The 15900-nt window shown below is 36.0% G+C and overlaps 1 protein-coding gene across 4 annotated transcripts in view; it reads left to right on the plus strand.

Annotated features, from left to right (window-relative positions):
• The first annotated feature begins 670 nt into the window (after positions 1–670).
• The window catches only part of LOC143231763 (lachesin-like), a 179385-nt gene continuing 164155 nt past the window's right edge, over positions 671–15900 (plus strand). For 2 of the 4 annotated variants that reach the window (XM_076466407.1, XM_076466402.1), the window contains exon 1: positions 673–873. In XM_076466407.1, coding sequence (XP_076322522.1) covers positions 819–873 — 55 coding nt within the window. In that variant the 5' untranslated portion in view covers positions 673–818. Of the gene's footprint in view, positions 874–15900 lie in introns of all 4 variants that reach the window. The other 2 variants (XM_076466403.1, XM_076466404.1) reach the window with 2 other exon arrangements.

The raw sequence follows: 15900 nt of genomic DNA on the forward strand, positions 1-15900 counted from the left end.
TGGTACTTCCATATAATTAAATGATATACAATTACAATGACGGCGTTATCAAAATCTAAAGGCCCGGCATGGCCAAGTAGGCCGACTCGTAATCTGAGGGTCGCGGGTTCGAATCCCCGTCACACCAAACATGCTCGCTCTTTCAGCCGTGGGAGCGTTATAATGTTACGTTCAATCCAACTATTTGTTGGTAAAAGAGTAGCCCAAGAGTTGGCGGTGGGTGGTGACGACTAGCTGCCTTCCCTCTAGTCTTAGACTGCTAAATTAAGGACGGCTAGCGCAGATAGCCCTTGTGTAGCTATGCGCGAAATTCACAAACAAAATCTTAAGCCAAAAGTACGTTAATAACACTCAGGAAAAGTTATTTTGATGAAAACAATTTTTTCCCCTCATCTGGTTGATTTTCAAATATGAATGGTGCGGGCAAACGTACAGAAAAACAATAAAAATCGCTACTTTATCCTTTTAACGAAGTTTTTCAGTCATCGCATTTAATTTTGTAAATGACTAAACATGATTAAAAGTTACTCCTGGCGGTTCTTTTGGTAATTTACTTAGTGAAACTCGTCAGTTAATACACCAGTATGAAGGCTCACAAGTGCTTAAGCAGTGAACATTGATACACGTTGCCGATACTACCACGCATGCGCACGAGCAGGTCCCGAGAAGCTAGATCTACCTGTGAAAGGGCCGAGGTTGCTAAGACTGTGTGACAACACGAACGTTGCCGGTCGCTGATCCAGAGACACTGTATTACGCAAGAATGCACGAGAAAAACCAACTCAATAATTATCACTGACACTTCGCAGGACTGAAACATGAAAATATTACTGAAGGCGGTGTTAATGTTCCTGCTTCTGGAAAATAAGAAAGGTGGGGCTTATGGAAAGTTTTTTAAAACATACAAAATTATTTTAGTGCCTATATATCATAATTTGTGTATCTGATGCTACATATATATATATATATTTTTTTATCTACGAGTGTATTACAAATAAAAACTATTGTGGATGTTACTTGTAGATTTTCCAAGTTACTGAAAAGAGAAACGTGGTTCTCTTAAATAAAACAAGGTATATTTCTGAAACGGAACAGTATCAACTGAATCTTTTACCAGTCTTAACGCGTGATTTTCTACAAATAGATTAAACGAGGAATCACCCGCGAAATGTCCTTAAAATTCATGTACAGAAATCACACCTATGAAAAGGAATAGCTAGCAAGTTGTCATGGTGAAAGCTAAAACTCCACGATTGATAATCCTCACAAACTTACAGAGTCTGTCTTAACAAATGAAATATATCTTCTTGTTGAAATTGACAGACAGTGAGAATAATTTTCTAGTTGTTACTGCTGGGTTTATTCCGAAAGTGATCTCTGAAAGTACGTCTCTACAGTTCTGGATCTGATAACTGAATTTTTTAAATGTAGTCAAACCTAAAGATTTGAAACATTCGAATGAAATCCACTTTTAGGCGATAGCAAACAGTTAAAAACATCATTCTAGGTAATTATTTTTCTGCCTTCTTTTCCATTCTGTGGCGTTTTTGAGGATGTGTTGGCCTGGGGGCTAATAATTTTTGTGGGCCTTACATCCCATGTCATTTTACATAGAGTAAAATTATCAGTGGGCCCCTTTTTCCAACGTTCCAAACAAGTAAATTCAGAACATAATACCACGTGACATCTACAAGTATCCCAAAGAAAGTGTGAGTGAACCAAACACAAAGCATTTCATAACGCAGCAAGATATTAGTTAGGGTTAAGTGTCTAATTAGAATAACAAAAATAGCTGTATGAACAAAGCAAGTGGTTTACCTAAGTTTTAACCTTTTCAATTCAACAATAGTTGTCTCTTTGACAACACGTGTAGTTTTACCATGGAAACTATATATAAATATATTGTACAATAGATTACTTATTGTTCGATGAACAAATTAAGTAAAATATAGATGTCTTTGTAGCTGAAATACAATAGCCGTTCAATTTGGAGGTAGACATGGATTTGTTTTCCGTTTGAAGTGTGGAACATGAAACGGTCTAAGTTTACGTGAAAAAATAGTATAATATTCGTGAATAATACACGATTTTATTTACGCAACCAATAACATCATAACTGGATTTAAAGTATGTGTTATTAATACGTCTTGTGGTGGCTAACAATTAAAACGTTTACATGTTTAACTCCTATTTGTTTTGTATTTTTGCCAAATTTGGATACAGAAAAGTGTTGTTCTTATATGAAAATTTTTATAATAATCTAAACATATGTAAATTAAATACATGTTTAAAAAAAAAGATCGAATATCGTCTAATGGTTAACATGTCGGATCCAAGAGTCCGAGGTTTGATACATGATGTTGCTGAAGATACTCCGCACCTTCATTTATGACCACGTTCTCTAGTGACGTCATTAGTCAGTTATGGTTTGTTTGTTTTGAATATTCCACAAAGCTACTCGAGGGCTATCTGCGCTAGCCGTCCCTAATTTAGCAGTGTAAGACTAGAGGGAAGGCAGTTAGTCATCACCACTCACCGCTAACTGTTGGGCTACTCTTTTTACCAACGAATAGTGGGATTGACCGAAACATTATAACGCTCCCACGGCTGAAAGAGCGAGCATGTTTGGTGTGACGGGGATTCGAACCCTCGACCCTCGGATTACGAGTCGAACGCCTTAACCCACCTGGCCATGCCGGGCCCATCAGTTATGGTCACGTTCTCTAGCGACGTCATTAGTCAGTTATGACCACATTCTATAGTGACGTCATTAGTCAGTTATGGTCACGTTCTACAGTGACGTCATTAGTCAGTTATGGCCACGTTCTAAATCATTTTTCTTAAACTTGGTAGTTTTCAAATTGAAGCCAGGCTCTTTGATAATGTTATCATTCTTAAAAGGACAAAAATATTTCGAATTAGTGTCGATAAAACGATAATTAGTTTATTCCAAAGTTTAAAATTTCGATAGAATCTTGGGAATATTAGGGTTAAGAAGGATCGTCAATTACTTTTTAAAATTGTCTTTTAAAGGGTTAATCATATCTAAACTATTCAGTAGGTTGGAGAAATAGTTATTTTAAATTAACTCCATTAATAAAACAACCAAAGCTACTGTGGCCATTCTAGAGATACTTACACCACATTTAACACAAAGCTTTCCCCAGGGTCCAACTACTTCTTAGAAACTAACTACACCATTATGTTTCAGAGTGTCGCTTTGATGATGATTATGTGGGAATTGTAACCCCAATGGACCCTTTTTAGCCTCCAACCCATATCCCCGAGATGAAGTAATTCCACACAGAAACTTTAGATTCTCCCAATTACTGTTCGGAAAAACAGCCTAGTGACAAAGACAAGAAGGTTTAATGTCATTAGCACAGAATGTCTAGTGGTCTAAAAGCTGAAACTATTGGGTTTGGACCTCCGAGTTTCATGTTGTAACATATGATTTTACTCTTATGTTCGATTCATTTTTTAAACACTTTCTTATAAGTACAGATAAAGTTATCAGGGAAATAAACTGTATTACTTTTACGTAAACCAGACGTGAAGTACGACAATATTTTCTTACAACGTAAGTTTAGAATAAGTGGTTTTATAGAGTTATAATTTATACCGTGTGTCACGCAAGTTTTGGGATAAGATCAGTATAGTTTCACACGATTGTACTGATTTATGCGTTCACTTGTGCAACTGACATTTAGGACTTTCCAGTATTGGTCTCTGAACTGTCCAGTGGATCCACTGATAAGGAATTGGTTTGTGAACAGTCCAGTGGATCTACTGATAAGGAATTGGTCTGTGAATTGTCCAGTGGATCCACTGATAAGGAATTGGTTTGTGAACAGTCCAGTGGATCTACTGATAAGGAATTGGTCTGTGAATTGTCCAGTGGATCCACTGATAAGGTATTGGTCTGTGAACAGTCCAGTGGATTCACTGATAAGGTATTGGTCTGTGAATTGTCCAGTGGATCCACTGATAAGGAATTGGTCTGTGAACAGTCCAGTGGATCCACTGATAAGGAATTGGTTTGTGAACTGTCCAGTGGATCCACTGATAAGGAATTGGTTTGTGAACAGTCCAGTGGATCTACTGATAAGGAATTGTCCAGTGGATCCACTGATAAGGTATTGGTCTTTGAATTGTCCAGTGGATTCACTGATAAGGTATTGGTCTGTGAATTGTCCAGTGGATCCACTGATAAGGAATTGGTCTGTGAACAGTCCAGTGTATCCACTGATAAGGAATTGGTTTGTGAACTGTCCAGTGGATCCACTGATAAGGAATTGGTTTGTGAACAGTCCAGTGGATCTACTGATAAGGAATTGGTCTGTGAATTGTCCAGTGGATCCACTGATAAGGTATTGGTCTGTGAATTGTCCAGTGGATCCACTGATAAGGTATTGGTCTTTGAATTGCCCAGAGGATTCACTGATAAGGTATTGGTTTGTGAATTGTCCAGTGGATCCACTAATAAGGTATTGGGACTGCAAGTTGTGCAGTGGATCCATTTATATTAGTCTGTGAATTGTCCAGTGGATTCACTGATAAGGTATTGGTCTGTGAATTGTCCAGTGGATCCACTGATAAGGTATTGGTCTGTGAATTGTCCAGTGGATCCACTAATAAGGTATTGGTCTGTGAATTGTCCAGTGGATCCACTAATAAGGTATTGGGTCTGCAAGTTGTCAAATGGACCTACTTATAAGATATTGGGACTACAAGTTGTGCAGTGGATCCATTGATATTAGTCTGTAAATTGTCCAGTGGATCCACTGATAATATATTGGTCTATAAATTGTCAAGTGGATCCAGTGATGATATAATGGTCTATAAATTTCAGTGGATTTGCTGTTATCATAATATCTACGCGATAGCATGCATTCTTTCATCTATCCTCTTTATTTATTTTTTCTGTTGGAATATTTTTTCCACGTTTTTCGAATACATTAAAATCAAAAGAGCATGTTACATAACGTATTGTCGGTACATAAGTACGTTTACCTAAAAATACAAAAATTGACGTCGAGTTGAAAGCTTTCTGGAAGACATGCACTTACGCTAAGAAAACAACATCAACCAGGAGTGGAAAAAAGAATAGAGAGAATAACATCGAATTGCTAGTTTTTATGTCATTTATTTACTTATAAGAAGCCTGCTTGAGAACCTCTAATTATCGATAGATGTCTCTTATATAATGTAATAAATTAAATATAAAAGTTAGATTAAATAGAAACTTAATTAATATTGTAACTGAATAAGGTACAGTGTGTTTCTTGTGGAACTATTTATTTTGAATTTCGTGCAAAGCTACACGATGGCTATCCGCGCAAGCCGTCCCTAAGTTAGCAGTGTAAGACTAGAGGGAAAGCAGCTAGTCATCACGACCCACCGCCAACGTTTTGGCTACGCATATATCAAAGAATAGTAGGGTTGACTATAACATTATAACGCCTCTGCGGCTGAAAGGGCGAGCATGTGTTTCACCACGTTTACTAGTTTTAGTTTCATGGGTTTAATATTTGACAATAGAATTCAGAAAATTTTGATTTAGTTTGATGACTGATTTTAAATTCTATGAGCTCATAAATTAAAGCAAAGGATAATACGTAGTAATATAACATATACATTACATCTGATCGCCGACTAAGACTAAGCTTTTCTCTCAACACGAGGATTTGTTAGGTCTTCTGGGATACAGCAGACATAGTAGTAGGCTTAGTGGTATATATATCACAACGTTTCATGAACAACTGATAATGGTTTGAACCAGATGAAACAAATGGATATTTTTATAAATATGATTTCAGTAATCTATATATCATATTTCACGTTAAGAATTAATTAAAAGAACTTTAGTTTTTATTAACATGAACATCAATTATTTATTTATATTTATTACTTCTAATTCTGATTAATAAAAACTGAAGAACGGTAAATTGTTTTTTTGTTTTGTTTCCAGAGAGGGTCAAATAACTACACGTTAAAACTAAAAAACACATTTATGAAAGCAACGAATAGTATAATACGTCAACCTCACCATATATGTAATATGAAATACCGAATTGGTTCAATTTACACGAACTATAATTGTGTTAAAATAACGCATTAATATCACATTTAGTCAACTCAGAAGTAAACTATCCGTTAGGAATAAATAGAAAGCTACACAAATATAGGTTTAGATTAATTACTGTGGTTTAGCTTGAAAAATATTGGCGCTAAACTGTCAGAAAATACATAGTTGATGATTGGATTGCATTAAGCCTTGCGGTAAACCATGTCTTTCATTTAATCCAATACGTGGTTTTGATAGTTTAGGCTTATAAATCGATACTGATAACAAAAGACTAGTTCTATGTTCACATTCACAAAATTACTTGGTTCAGAGAATTTCGAGCGTGTGAGTGATCATCTTTGAGGAGAAAGAGAAATGCAAAGAAAATTTTGACTATGTAGTACGAAAACAGTCAGAAGTTTGACACGGAATTACTTACCTATAATGTCAATAACTCGACACGTCAAAAAACAACCATTACATCATAATCAGCGGTACACCAGCGACACTACAGGCGATTTACTTAGACGATATATTGTTGAAGTAGCAAACAATATTTGCGTAAAAATAACCTTTTTTTTTAAAAAAATAAACTTACAAAGCTACACGAGGGATATCTTCGCTAGCTGTCCCTAATTTAGCATTCTAAGACAAGAGGGAAAGGAGCTAGTCATCACCACCCACCGCCGATTCTTGGGCTACTCTTTTACTAACGTCGTGATTGCATAATGCCAGATGGTTCTCTATGTTTTTCACCGTAGAGATTTCTAAAATTAAGTGTATAACGTTAAGCGCCACATTATAACGCCCCCGCGACTGAAAGGACGAGCATGTGTGGTGTGAGGGGGATTCGAACCCGAGACCTTCAGATTAGGAGTTGCGTGCCTTAACTACCTGGCCATGTCCATCCTGTAAGAATAGCAATAGCTCAGTTTTATACAGAGATCTTAAATAGTTTCGTGTTCGAATATCGATAAAATTAATACTGTTCGTCATAGATCAATAAGTTGCGGCGAAATGGATCACAGAGGAACCCATAGCTGTAAAGACAGGCAATGGCTGCCAGAGGGCGTGCTATGGTTAATTTTCAAGGTAGCCAGCATTGCTGGAATTATGTAAAAAATAAAACAGTTCGGTATTCGTCATGGTTACAAAATATCAGATGGTCCTCTATGTTTATGACTGTGGAGAATTCTAAAATTAGTTACATGACGTTGAACCCCTGACAGCTATCATAAGATCGGATGTCGTCACGTCGCTGAATATTGGAAAGCTCTGTACGGCTGTCAAAGACGTCATTTCAAGGCCTTGGGTCAAGGTGGACATAAATGGTGGCCACGTTAAGAACATGGCGCCCTTTGGTGAACATTTGTGATGACCATGGATTTATATTTTCCATTGTATTATTAGTATTTATATGTGGTTATTATGATATTCATTCTCTTGAGGTTCGAATATCTCAAGGTACTTTATACTGACATGAAACGTTTATATTATCAGATGCTCTCTAAGAGATAAGACCTGATAACCAAAGAACTTACATGACATATAAAAATACCCTTGAACTTCTGTTTTGCATTTTTATATCTAAAACTAGCATTTTTGATACTTTTAATTCACTCCTGCACTTTCAGTGTAGTGTCAACTTTTAACTTTTGTTCAAGCCAATTACTTTGTACTTATGCCATTATTGTAACCAGCTGCTATATATACATGTCTTATGTCAGCGTTATGATCGGATACTGTATGTCTGTGTTACCATTGGTTTATTTATACATTCATTAACGTATTGTTACTTTTATAGACGGGTTAAGGCGTTCGACTCGTAATATGAGGGTCACGGGTTCGAATCCTCGTCGCACCAAACATGCTCGCCCTTTCAGCCATGGGCGCGTTATAAAGTTACGCCCAATCCCACTATTCGTTGGTAAAAGAGTAGCCCAAGAGTTGGTGGTGGATGGTGATGACTAGCTGCCTTCCCCCTTGTCTTACACTGCTAAATTAGGGACGGCTAACGCAGATAGCCCTTGTGTAGCTTTGCACGAAATTCAAAAACAAACGAAACAAACGTTTATATACTTAAAACCAGCAGAAAGTTTTTTTCGTGAACCAAAAAGACAATTGATTATACAATAAGTTTTAATATGACAAGATGCGACTCAGGTGTTCCAAAACAAGGGATTGAAACTAGAAAAAAAGAATTTTACATATTTTTCAAATGATTCAGCTTGTTTGTTATGGAAATCCGGTCAAAACTGTTGAAGAATGCTTGTTATATTTAATCCACTTGTGTATTTTCTCTGCAGAACATCAATACGGCCATAACTGTGTATATAGTAATTGTTCTGTAATGGTATTGTGTGGAAGCTGAATATATATTTATACTTTACGTCAGAACACGAGGACAGCCAGATATAGAGATAAATCGAGTAACTTTCTAACTTTTTATTTGCTCAGTCGAACATTGTGGTGTTTTATATAAATGATTTTTAATTGTCGCAAGTTTCTCTTTTAATGAAGCAACTTATCACAAAGTTGTTAAAATTTTAACTAGTTTCAGTTACGAGTTATGAAGGTACATTTTGTGGTATCATATGTAAGGTTATCTTTTCTCTCTCTCTAGTTTTTCTTTAAGGATTAAAGTTGATAAATGCGTCTGTAGCAATATAATTTAATATTTCTGCAACAAATGTTAAAATGTGCAGCTCGAAACTTAGCATCTTGATAGATTAAACACGTGTCCATAATAAGACACTAGCATCTTGATAGATTAAACACGTGTCCATAATAAGACACTAGCATCTTGATAGATTAAACACGTATCCATAATAAGACACTAGCATCTTCATGGATTAAACACGTATCCATAATAAGACATTAGCATCTTTATGGATTAAACACGTATCCATAATAAGACACTAGCATCTTGATAGATTAAACACGTATCCATAATAAGACACTAGCATCTTCATGGATTAAACACGTATCCATAATAAGACACTAGCATCTTCATGGGTTAAACACGTATCCATAATAAGACACTAGCATCTTCATGGATTAAACACGTATCCATAATAAGACACTAGCATCTTAATAGATTAAACACGTATCCATAATAAGACACTAGCACCTTGATAGATTAAACACGTATCCATAATAAGACACTAGCATCTTCATGGATTAAACACGTATCCATAATAAGACACTAGCATCTTCATGGATTAAACACGTATCCATAATAAGACACCAGCATCTTCATGGATTAAACACGTATCCATAATAAGACACTAGCATCTTCATGGATTAAACACGTATCCATAATAAGACACTAGCATCTTGATAGATTAAACACGTATCCATAATAAGACACTAGCGTCTTCATGGATTAAACACGTATCCATAATAAGACACTACCATTTTGATAGATTAAACACGTATCCATAATAAGACACTAGCATCTTGATAGATTAAACACGTATCCATAATAAGACACTAGCATCTTCATGGATTAAACACGTATCCATAATAAGACACCAGCATCTTGATAGATTAAACACGTATCCATAATAAGACACTAGCATCTTGATAGATTAAACACGTATCCTTAATAAGACACTAGCATCTTGATAGATTAAACACGTATCCATAACAAGACATTAGCATCTTGATAGATTAATCACGTATCCATAATAAGACACCAGCATATTCATGGATTAAACACGTATCTATAATAAGACACTAGCATCTTCATGGATTAAACACGTATCCATAATAAGACACCAGCATCTTCATGGATTAAACACGTATCCATAATAAGACACTAGCATCTTCATGGATTAAACACGTATCCATAATAAGACACTAGCATCTTGATAGATTAAACACGTATCCATAATAAGACACTAGCGTCTTCATGGATTAAACACGTATCCATAATAAGACACTACCATTTTGATAGATTAAACACGTATCCATAATAAGACACTAGCATCTTGATAGATTAAACACGTATCCATAATAAGACACTAGCATCTTCATGGATTAAACACGTATCCATAATAAGACACCAGCATCTTGATAGATTAAACACGTATCCATAATAAGACACTAGCATCTTGATAGATTAAACACGTATCCTTAATAAGACACTAGCATCTTGATAGATTAAACACGTATCCATAACAAGACATTAGCATCTTGATAGATTAATCACGTATCCATAATAAGACACCAGCATATTCATGGATTAAACACGTATCTATAATAAGACACTAGCATCTTCATGGATTAAACACGTATCCATAATAAGACACCAGCATATACATGAATCAAACACAAAAGGACTTTTCTCATGAAAGGCGCTTGGAGGTACTTTTCAGGGCTAGTTTTGTCGTTGCGTTCTGGTAGGATTGAACAAGCTAAAATGAAAAAAAAAAATTATTACGTCACAGGGCGGGTGTGGCCTTTTGGTTCGCGTGCTGTATTCTCGATCAGGTGATCTTTGTCCTCAATTTTATTTGAGGAAGTCTGAAATAATTCTGATAAATTAAACTTTTATCACTTGATTACTATATTGATAAATCATCAATTTGTTATTAGTTTCAACCTCCTGCCTTATTAACAAGAATTGGTTTATAAATATAACTGGTTTGTATGAAGATAATAAATAAAGGAAGAATCTTTGGTCTCCATTTCGCTATATGTTGTTTTTTTCGAATAACACCATTTGTGCTTAGCACTAGACAATCTTTAAATGTTTCCAAAGGAAAGCTGTTTATGGTTATTGATTTATCTCGTGTAAACTCACAGAAGCTCTGTTTTTAAGCGTTCTCCCAAATTTTGATTGGTGGATTAGAGGAGAGACACCTGTTTAGTAGCACTAATCAACATCTCATAAGCTACTTTAATCCAATAGTGGAGCCTCCAATCACACAGCGGCATGTCTGCGTCACTCGCACCGCTAAAAACTCAGTTTTGATACCTATGGTGGGCAAAACACAGATAACCCATTCTGCATAATTCCAAAACGTGACCCTCGAATAGTGGAATGTAGTTGCTACTTCTATAACGCACCTGCGGCCCCGAAAGTTTGAAGTTCGATTTCGTTGCAGCGAGACATGAACGATGGAACTTTGGACCCGCAGCCCAGTACGCTAACAATTGGAGACCGTACAACCGGTGTAATAAGAATCTTATGAGAAAAGTTTGTTGATTAAGTAGGTTTTAGTAGTAACAACAGGATCAACTACAAGTCGTTGTAGGTTCGTAAACAATTAAACGTACGCCAATATTTTATTGGAGCTATTGTCAAGTATCGCAAACGTTTTATTCAAACTTTGGGGCAAATCCTAGTTTTCATTAGATACAGCAACCTCTTTGTGATTATTGAGATATAGCATCCAGAATGGGCTAACAAGTTGCAATGACTACGTTTAACAGCCATCGCTATATATAAACGCGTATCCCACACGTGGTTTGTACGCTATTTAGTTAGCTTGTTTGTTTTTAAATTTCGCGCAAAGCTACACGAGGGCTATCTGCGCTACCCGTCCCTAATTTAGCAGTGTAAGACTAGAGGGAAGGCATCTAGTCATTACCAACCATTGCCAAATCTTGGGCTACTCTTTTGCCAACGAACAGTGGGATTGACCGTAACATTATAACGACCCCATGGCTGAAAAAGCGAGCATGTTTGGTGCGACGGGGATTCGAACCCGCGACTCTCTAAATATTTAGTAAAAGATAAATACGATACACCAGACTCTGACCCGAAGCAATAAGAAAACAAAAGAAATATTTTTATGTTACTTGACTAATTTTAAAATAAGTAGATCCAGCATGGTCAGGTGATTGAGGCACTTGACTTGTTATCTGAGGATGGCGTATTCGGACCCCGTCACACCAAACACGCTTGCTATTCCAGCTGTGGGGACGTTATAATGTTACGGTCAATCCCACTAGTTGTTTGATAAAAAAGAGTAGCCCGAGAATCGGAAGTGGGTGGTGATGACTAGCTATCATCCTTTTAGTCTTACACTGCTAAATTATACACGGCTAACGCAGATAGCCCTAGTATAGCTTTGCGCGAAATTCAAACCAAATTAAAATAAGTAGGTGTTAAGGCTACTCACAAGTACTTGTAGTAGTTATAGTTTCGGGATGAGCCACGTTCTATACGATTTTCTTTTACTCTCGATCCATACGAGTCACACTGACAATGAGAGATAGGGTTTCGAATGTACATCCAGTCAAATGTTTTGGTGTTTAGTTTTTCTTAGAAACGTAAATTACGGTCGTTGATGTGAGCGCAATGTACTTGATGAACACGAACAAAATTAACAATAGTCTAGAGAAGGAAAACAGTTACTTTGATAATTTAGTCTTTTATTTGTGTACGCTCTGCTCGCAGTCTAAGGGTCAAGGGTTCGAATCACCGTTTTATTAAGCATGCTTTTAACCTTGGGACGCTATAATGTGTCAGTGAATCCCACTATTTATTAGTAAAAGACTAGCTCAAGAGTTGGCTGTGTGTGGTGACGACTAGCTGCTTTCCCTCTGGTTTTAGACTACTAAATTAGAGACGGCTTGCGCGGATAGCTCTCGAGTAGCTTTGTGCGAAATTCAAAAAACAAACAAACAAACAAGCACCTTAATTCCCCTTAAAAACACGCCCAAACAGCCGGATCAATCTCCGTCTAGGCAGAACTGTTCGGAATACTAATGTACAATAGAAACAATAGAGGTACGTTTATAACAAAGTTTTAGAAAAAGACGTCTGATAACACTATGTAACACAATTTTTACTTTTTCGTGTTCCTAGACAGAAAGTGTTATTTCCCAATTATTTTTGCCTAAACTAAATGGAAAAGACCTATTTTTCTCTTCAAACTTTGCTTTTGTGGCCTGTGAGCGCATAACGAAAACATGATGGGAGACTATATTTGGGGGCTGATACTTGAAAGTGATTTACATTAGAGTCACAAATCTCTAAAACTACTCGCTTCTAAACATTTTTGTATAACTTTAGTATAAATACATGTAAATCTTGATTCATATGTTGTTTTATTCAGACCTTATGTAAATGAAAATGTGCAAATTTGCCCGTTTTTACATAGAAAATATGTTAATTTCTAAATTTCATTATCCAGGTCACAAAAGCAAAGTTTGAAGGGAAGAATGGCCATTTTATGTACTTTTACAACACAAGCAATTAAGAAATAACACATTCTATCAAGGAACAAAATTTGTGTTACATAGTGTTATAATTCATTCAAAAATACACATTATAAATTAACAGGTGGTGAAAAACAGTTGATTTCTCTTCACCGTCAACTTGTTAATTATGATGGACATTTGGTGACATTCTGAAAATGGAACTGGACATTGTTTCTTATCGTTATCAATATGCAGTCGGACCGATCTTCAAAATAAAGAAATGGAATTTTAGAAATGAGCTTGGAAAACAAAATAAAAACATCATTTAATCTATAGTAACAAAGCAGAGAACTAATAAACTAAGTAAACGTAAGAAACAATTCTAAAGTAATAAAGGTATTTTGAAGTTTAATATCTGTATATTAAAGTCCATCTAGTGGGTCAGGTGTAACAACGCTAAAATTTGGGGTTCGATTCCCTCTGATATTTTTCTAAAAAACATTGTATATTAAATATGTACAGGCTACATTTAATATTTATTTACTGACGCAACACTTAAGTTCAATAATTGGATATATAACAGCACTTATAGGCCTAGGTTTTAGAACGTCCGATTTTTGTTATTTTCTATAAATCGTCTTCTCACGAAGGCTGAAACTTAATTATTATTGTTACTTCACTGATTTATCACAGACATTTTATAATGTGATACTGGATTTTGGTTTGACTGTTTTAAAAACACAAAATTACGCAATTAATTTTACGTGCTTTCCAAACACGCAGACTATCGCTGAACCGCTTAGGGACCAAATAACTGATCTTAAAACCATATTAATTCAATCTGTAGGAATTCTACAACCAATTAGGGTACGACTGTGAATTTGCGAAGCGTGCAGTTCAGTTGATTGGTTGTTTCGGATATTCTTACACGGCTATACAATTTTCAACTAACTGATCAGCTAGGAGATGGGCAGCCAATCAAAAGCGACCATCGTCAAATCTTTGGCCTACTCGAATCAAATAGTGAAATTTTACCACTACTATTGCAAAACATTCACAATCTCAGAACGTGGGCACAATTTTCTAGCAATGGGATGTGAATCTCGGACCTTGTGATCCACAGTTTGGTACACTAAACCTAGGTCACACCCGGCCCCATACTTGATGGAAAAGTGAGAACGTGTTTCTGTTTAAATCACCATTGATGAAGTGATCGTGATAGCAGTTATTTCAGTTGTAGGACGTTGACCTTAATAACTTTGACCTTTGTTCTGTCGTTCGGTTATTCTTTTTTTTAATTCACATATTTACTGGAATTCAAGTCGAACAGAGTGAATGTTTTGGACTTTCGAAAAATAATAAAGATGACCTCAAGTAAACAGAAAATGGAGATTTTCCCAAAATGATAAAAATGAGAAACATAACGAATAAAACTTCCCTCGGAAGAAACATTTGTGTGGAGAGAAAAGCTTTAAAACGGCGTCACACAAGTGAGTTTTAAAAGATGTGTCAGTGTATAGACTCAGCTGGTCCATATTTCCACGCAGTAGCTAGGCTTCATTTGTCTGCCATGCGAGTAATTTATTTTTTATTTCAGAGCATTATTAATGCTTGTCACCTAATATTCTTTCGGACTCTATCTATCCTAAGAGACTCTTTCATTTCATGTGGCTTACGATTATAAAGATATATACTTTCTCATTTTAAACCAGCTAGTATTAGTAAACCAGAATTTTTTTCAGTTTTTTTAATAACGTGATCAACGGTGATAAGAGAACGAAGTTTGTCTCTCTTTTTCTTTGTTTCTTCTTTCAGAACCTCTCCTCGAGTGGCAGAACGGTATAACTGCAGACTTTGAAAGCTAGAAACCGGGTATCGATACCCGTAGTGGGTAGAGCACAGATAGTTCATTGTGTAGCTTTGTGTATAATTTCAAACAGCCTTTCAAAGTCTAATGCAAATCACTGAAGAAACGCATGATAGAAATAAAGAGTTGTGAATGAAGAATTTTATAACGGGTTTCCTTGACAACTCAGTCTCTAAGGATTTGTTAACTGATGTTGAAATGTTTCCTTGACAACACATTCTCTGAGGATATGTTACCTGATGCTGAAATGTTCCCTTGACAACACATTCTCTGAGGATATGTTCCATGATGCTGAAATGTTTTCTTGACAACACATTCTCTGAGGATATGTTACCTGATGTTGAAATGTTTTCTTGACAACTCAGTCTCTAAGGATATGTTACCTGATGCTGAAATGTTTCCTTGACAACTTAGTCTCTAAGGACATGTTACCTGATGCTGAAATGTTTCCTTGACAACTCAGTCTCTAAGGATTTGTTAACTGATGTTGAAACGTTTCCTTGACAACTCAGTCTCTAAGGATATGTTACCTGATGTTGAAATGTTTTCTTAACAACTCAGTCTCTAAGGATATGTTACCTGATGTTGAAATGTTTCCTTGACAACACATTCTCTGAGGATATGTTACCTGATGCTGAAATGTTTCCTTGACAACTCAGTCTCTAAGAATTTGTTAACTGATGCTGAAATGTTTCCTTGACAACTCAGTCTCTAAGGATATGTTACCTGACGTTGAAATGTTTCCTTGACAACTCAGTCTCTAAGGATATGTTACCTGATGTTGAAATGTTTCCTTGACAGCTCAGTCTCT

Source organism: Tachypleus tridentatus, chromosome 11 (assembly GCF_004210375.1).
Source record: "Tachypleus tridentatus isolate NWPU-2018 chromosome 11, ASM421037v1, whole genome shotgun sequence".
NCBI classification, from domain to species: domain Eukaryota; kingdom Metazoa; phylum Arthropoda; class Merostomata; order Xiphosura; family Limulidae; genus Tachypleus; species Tachypleus tridentatus.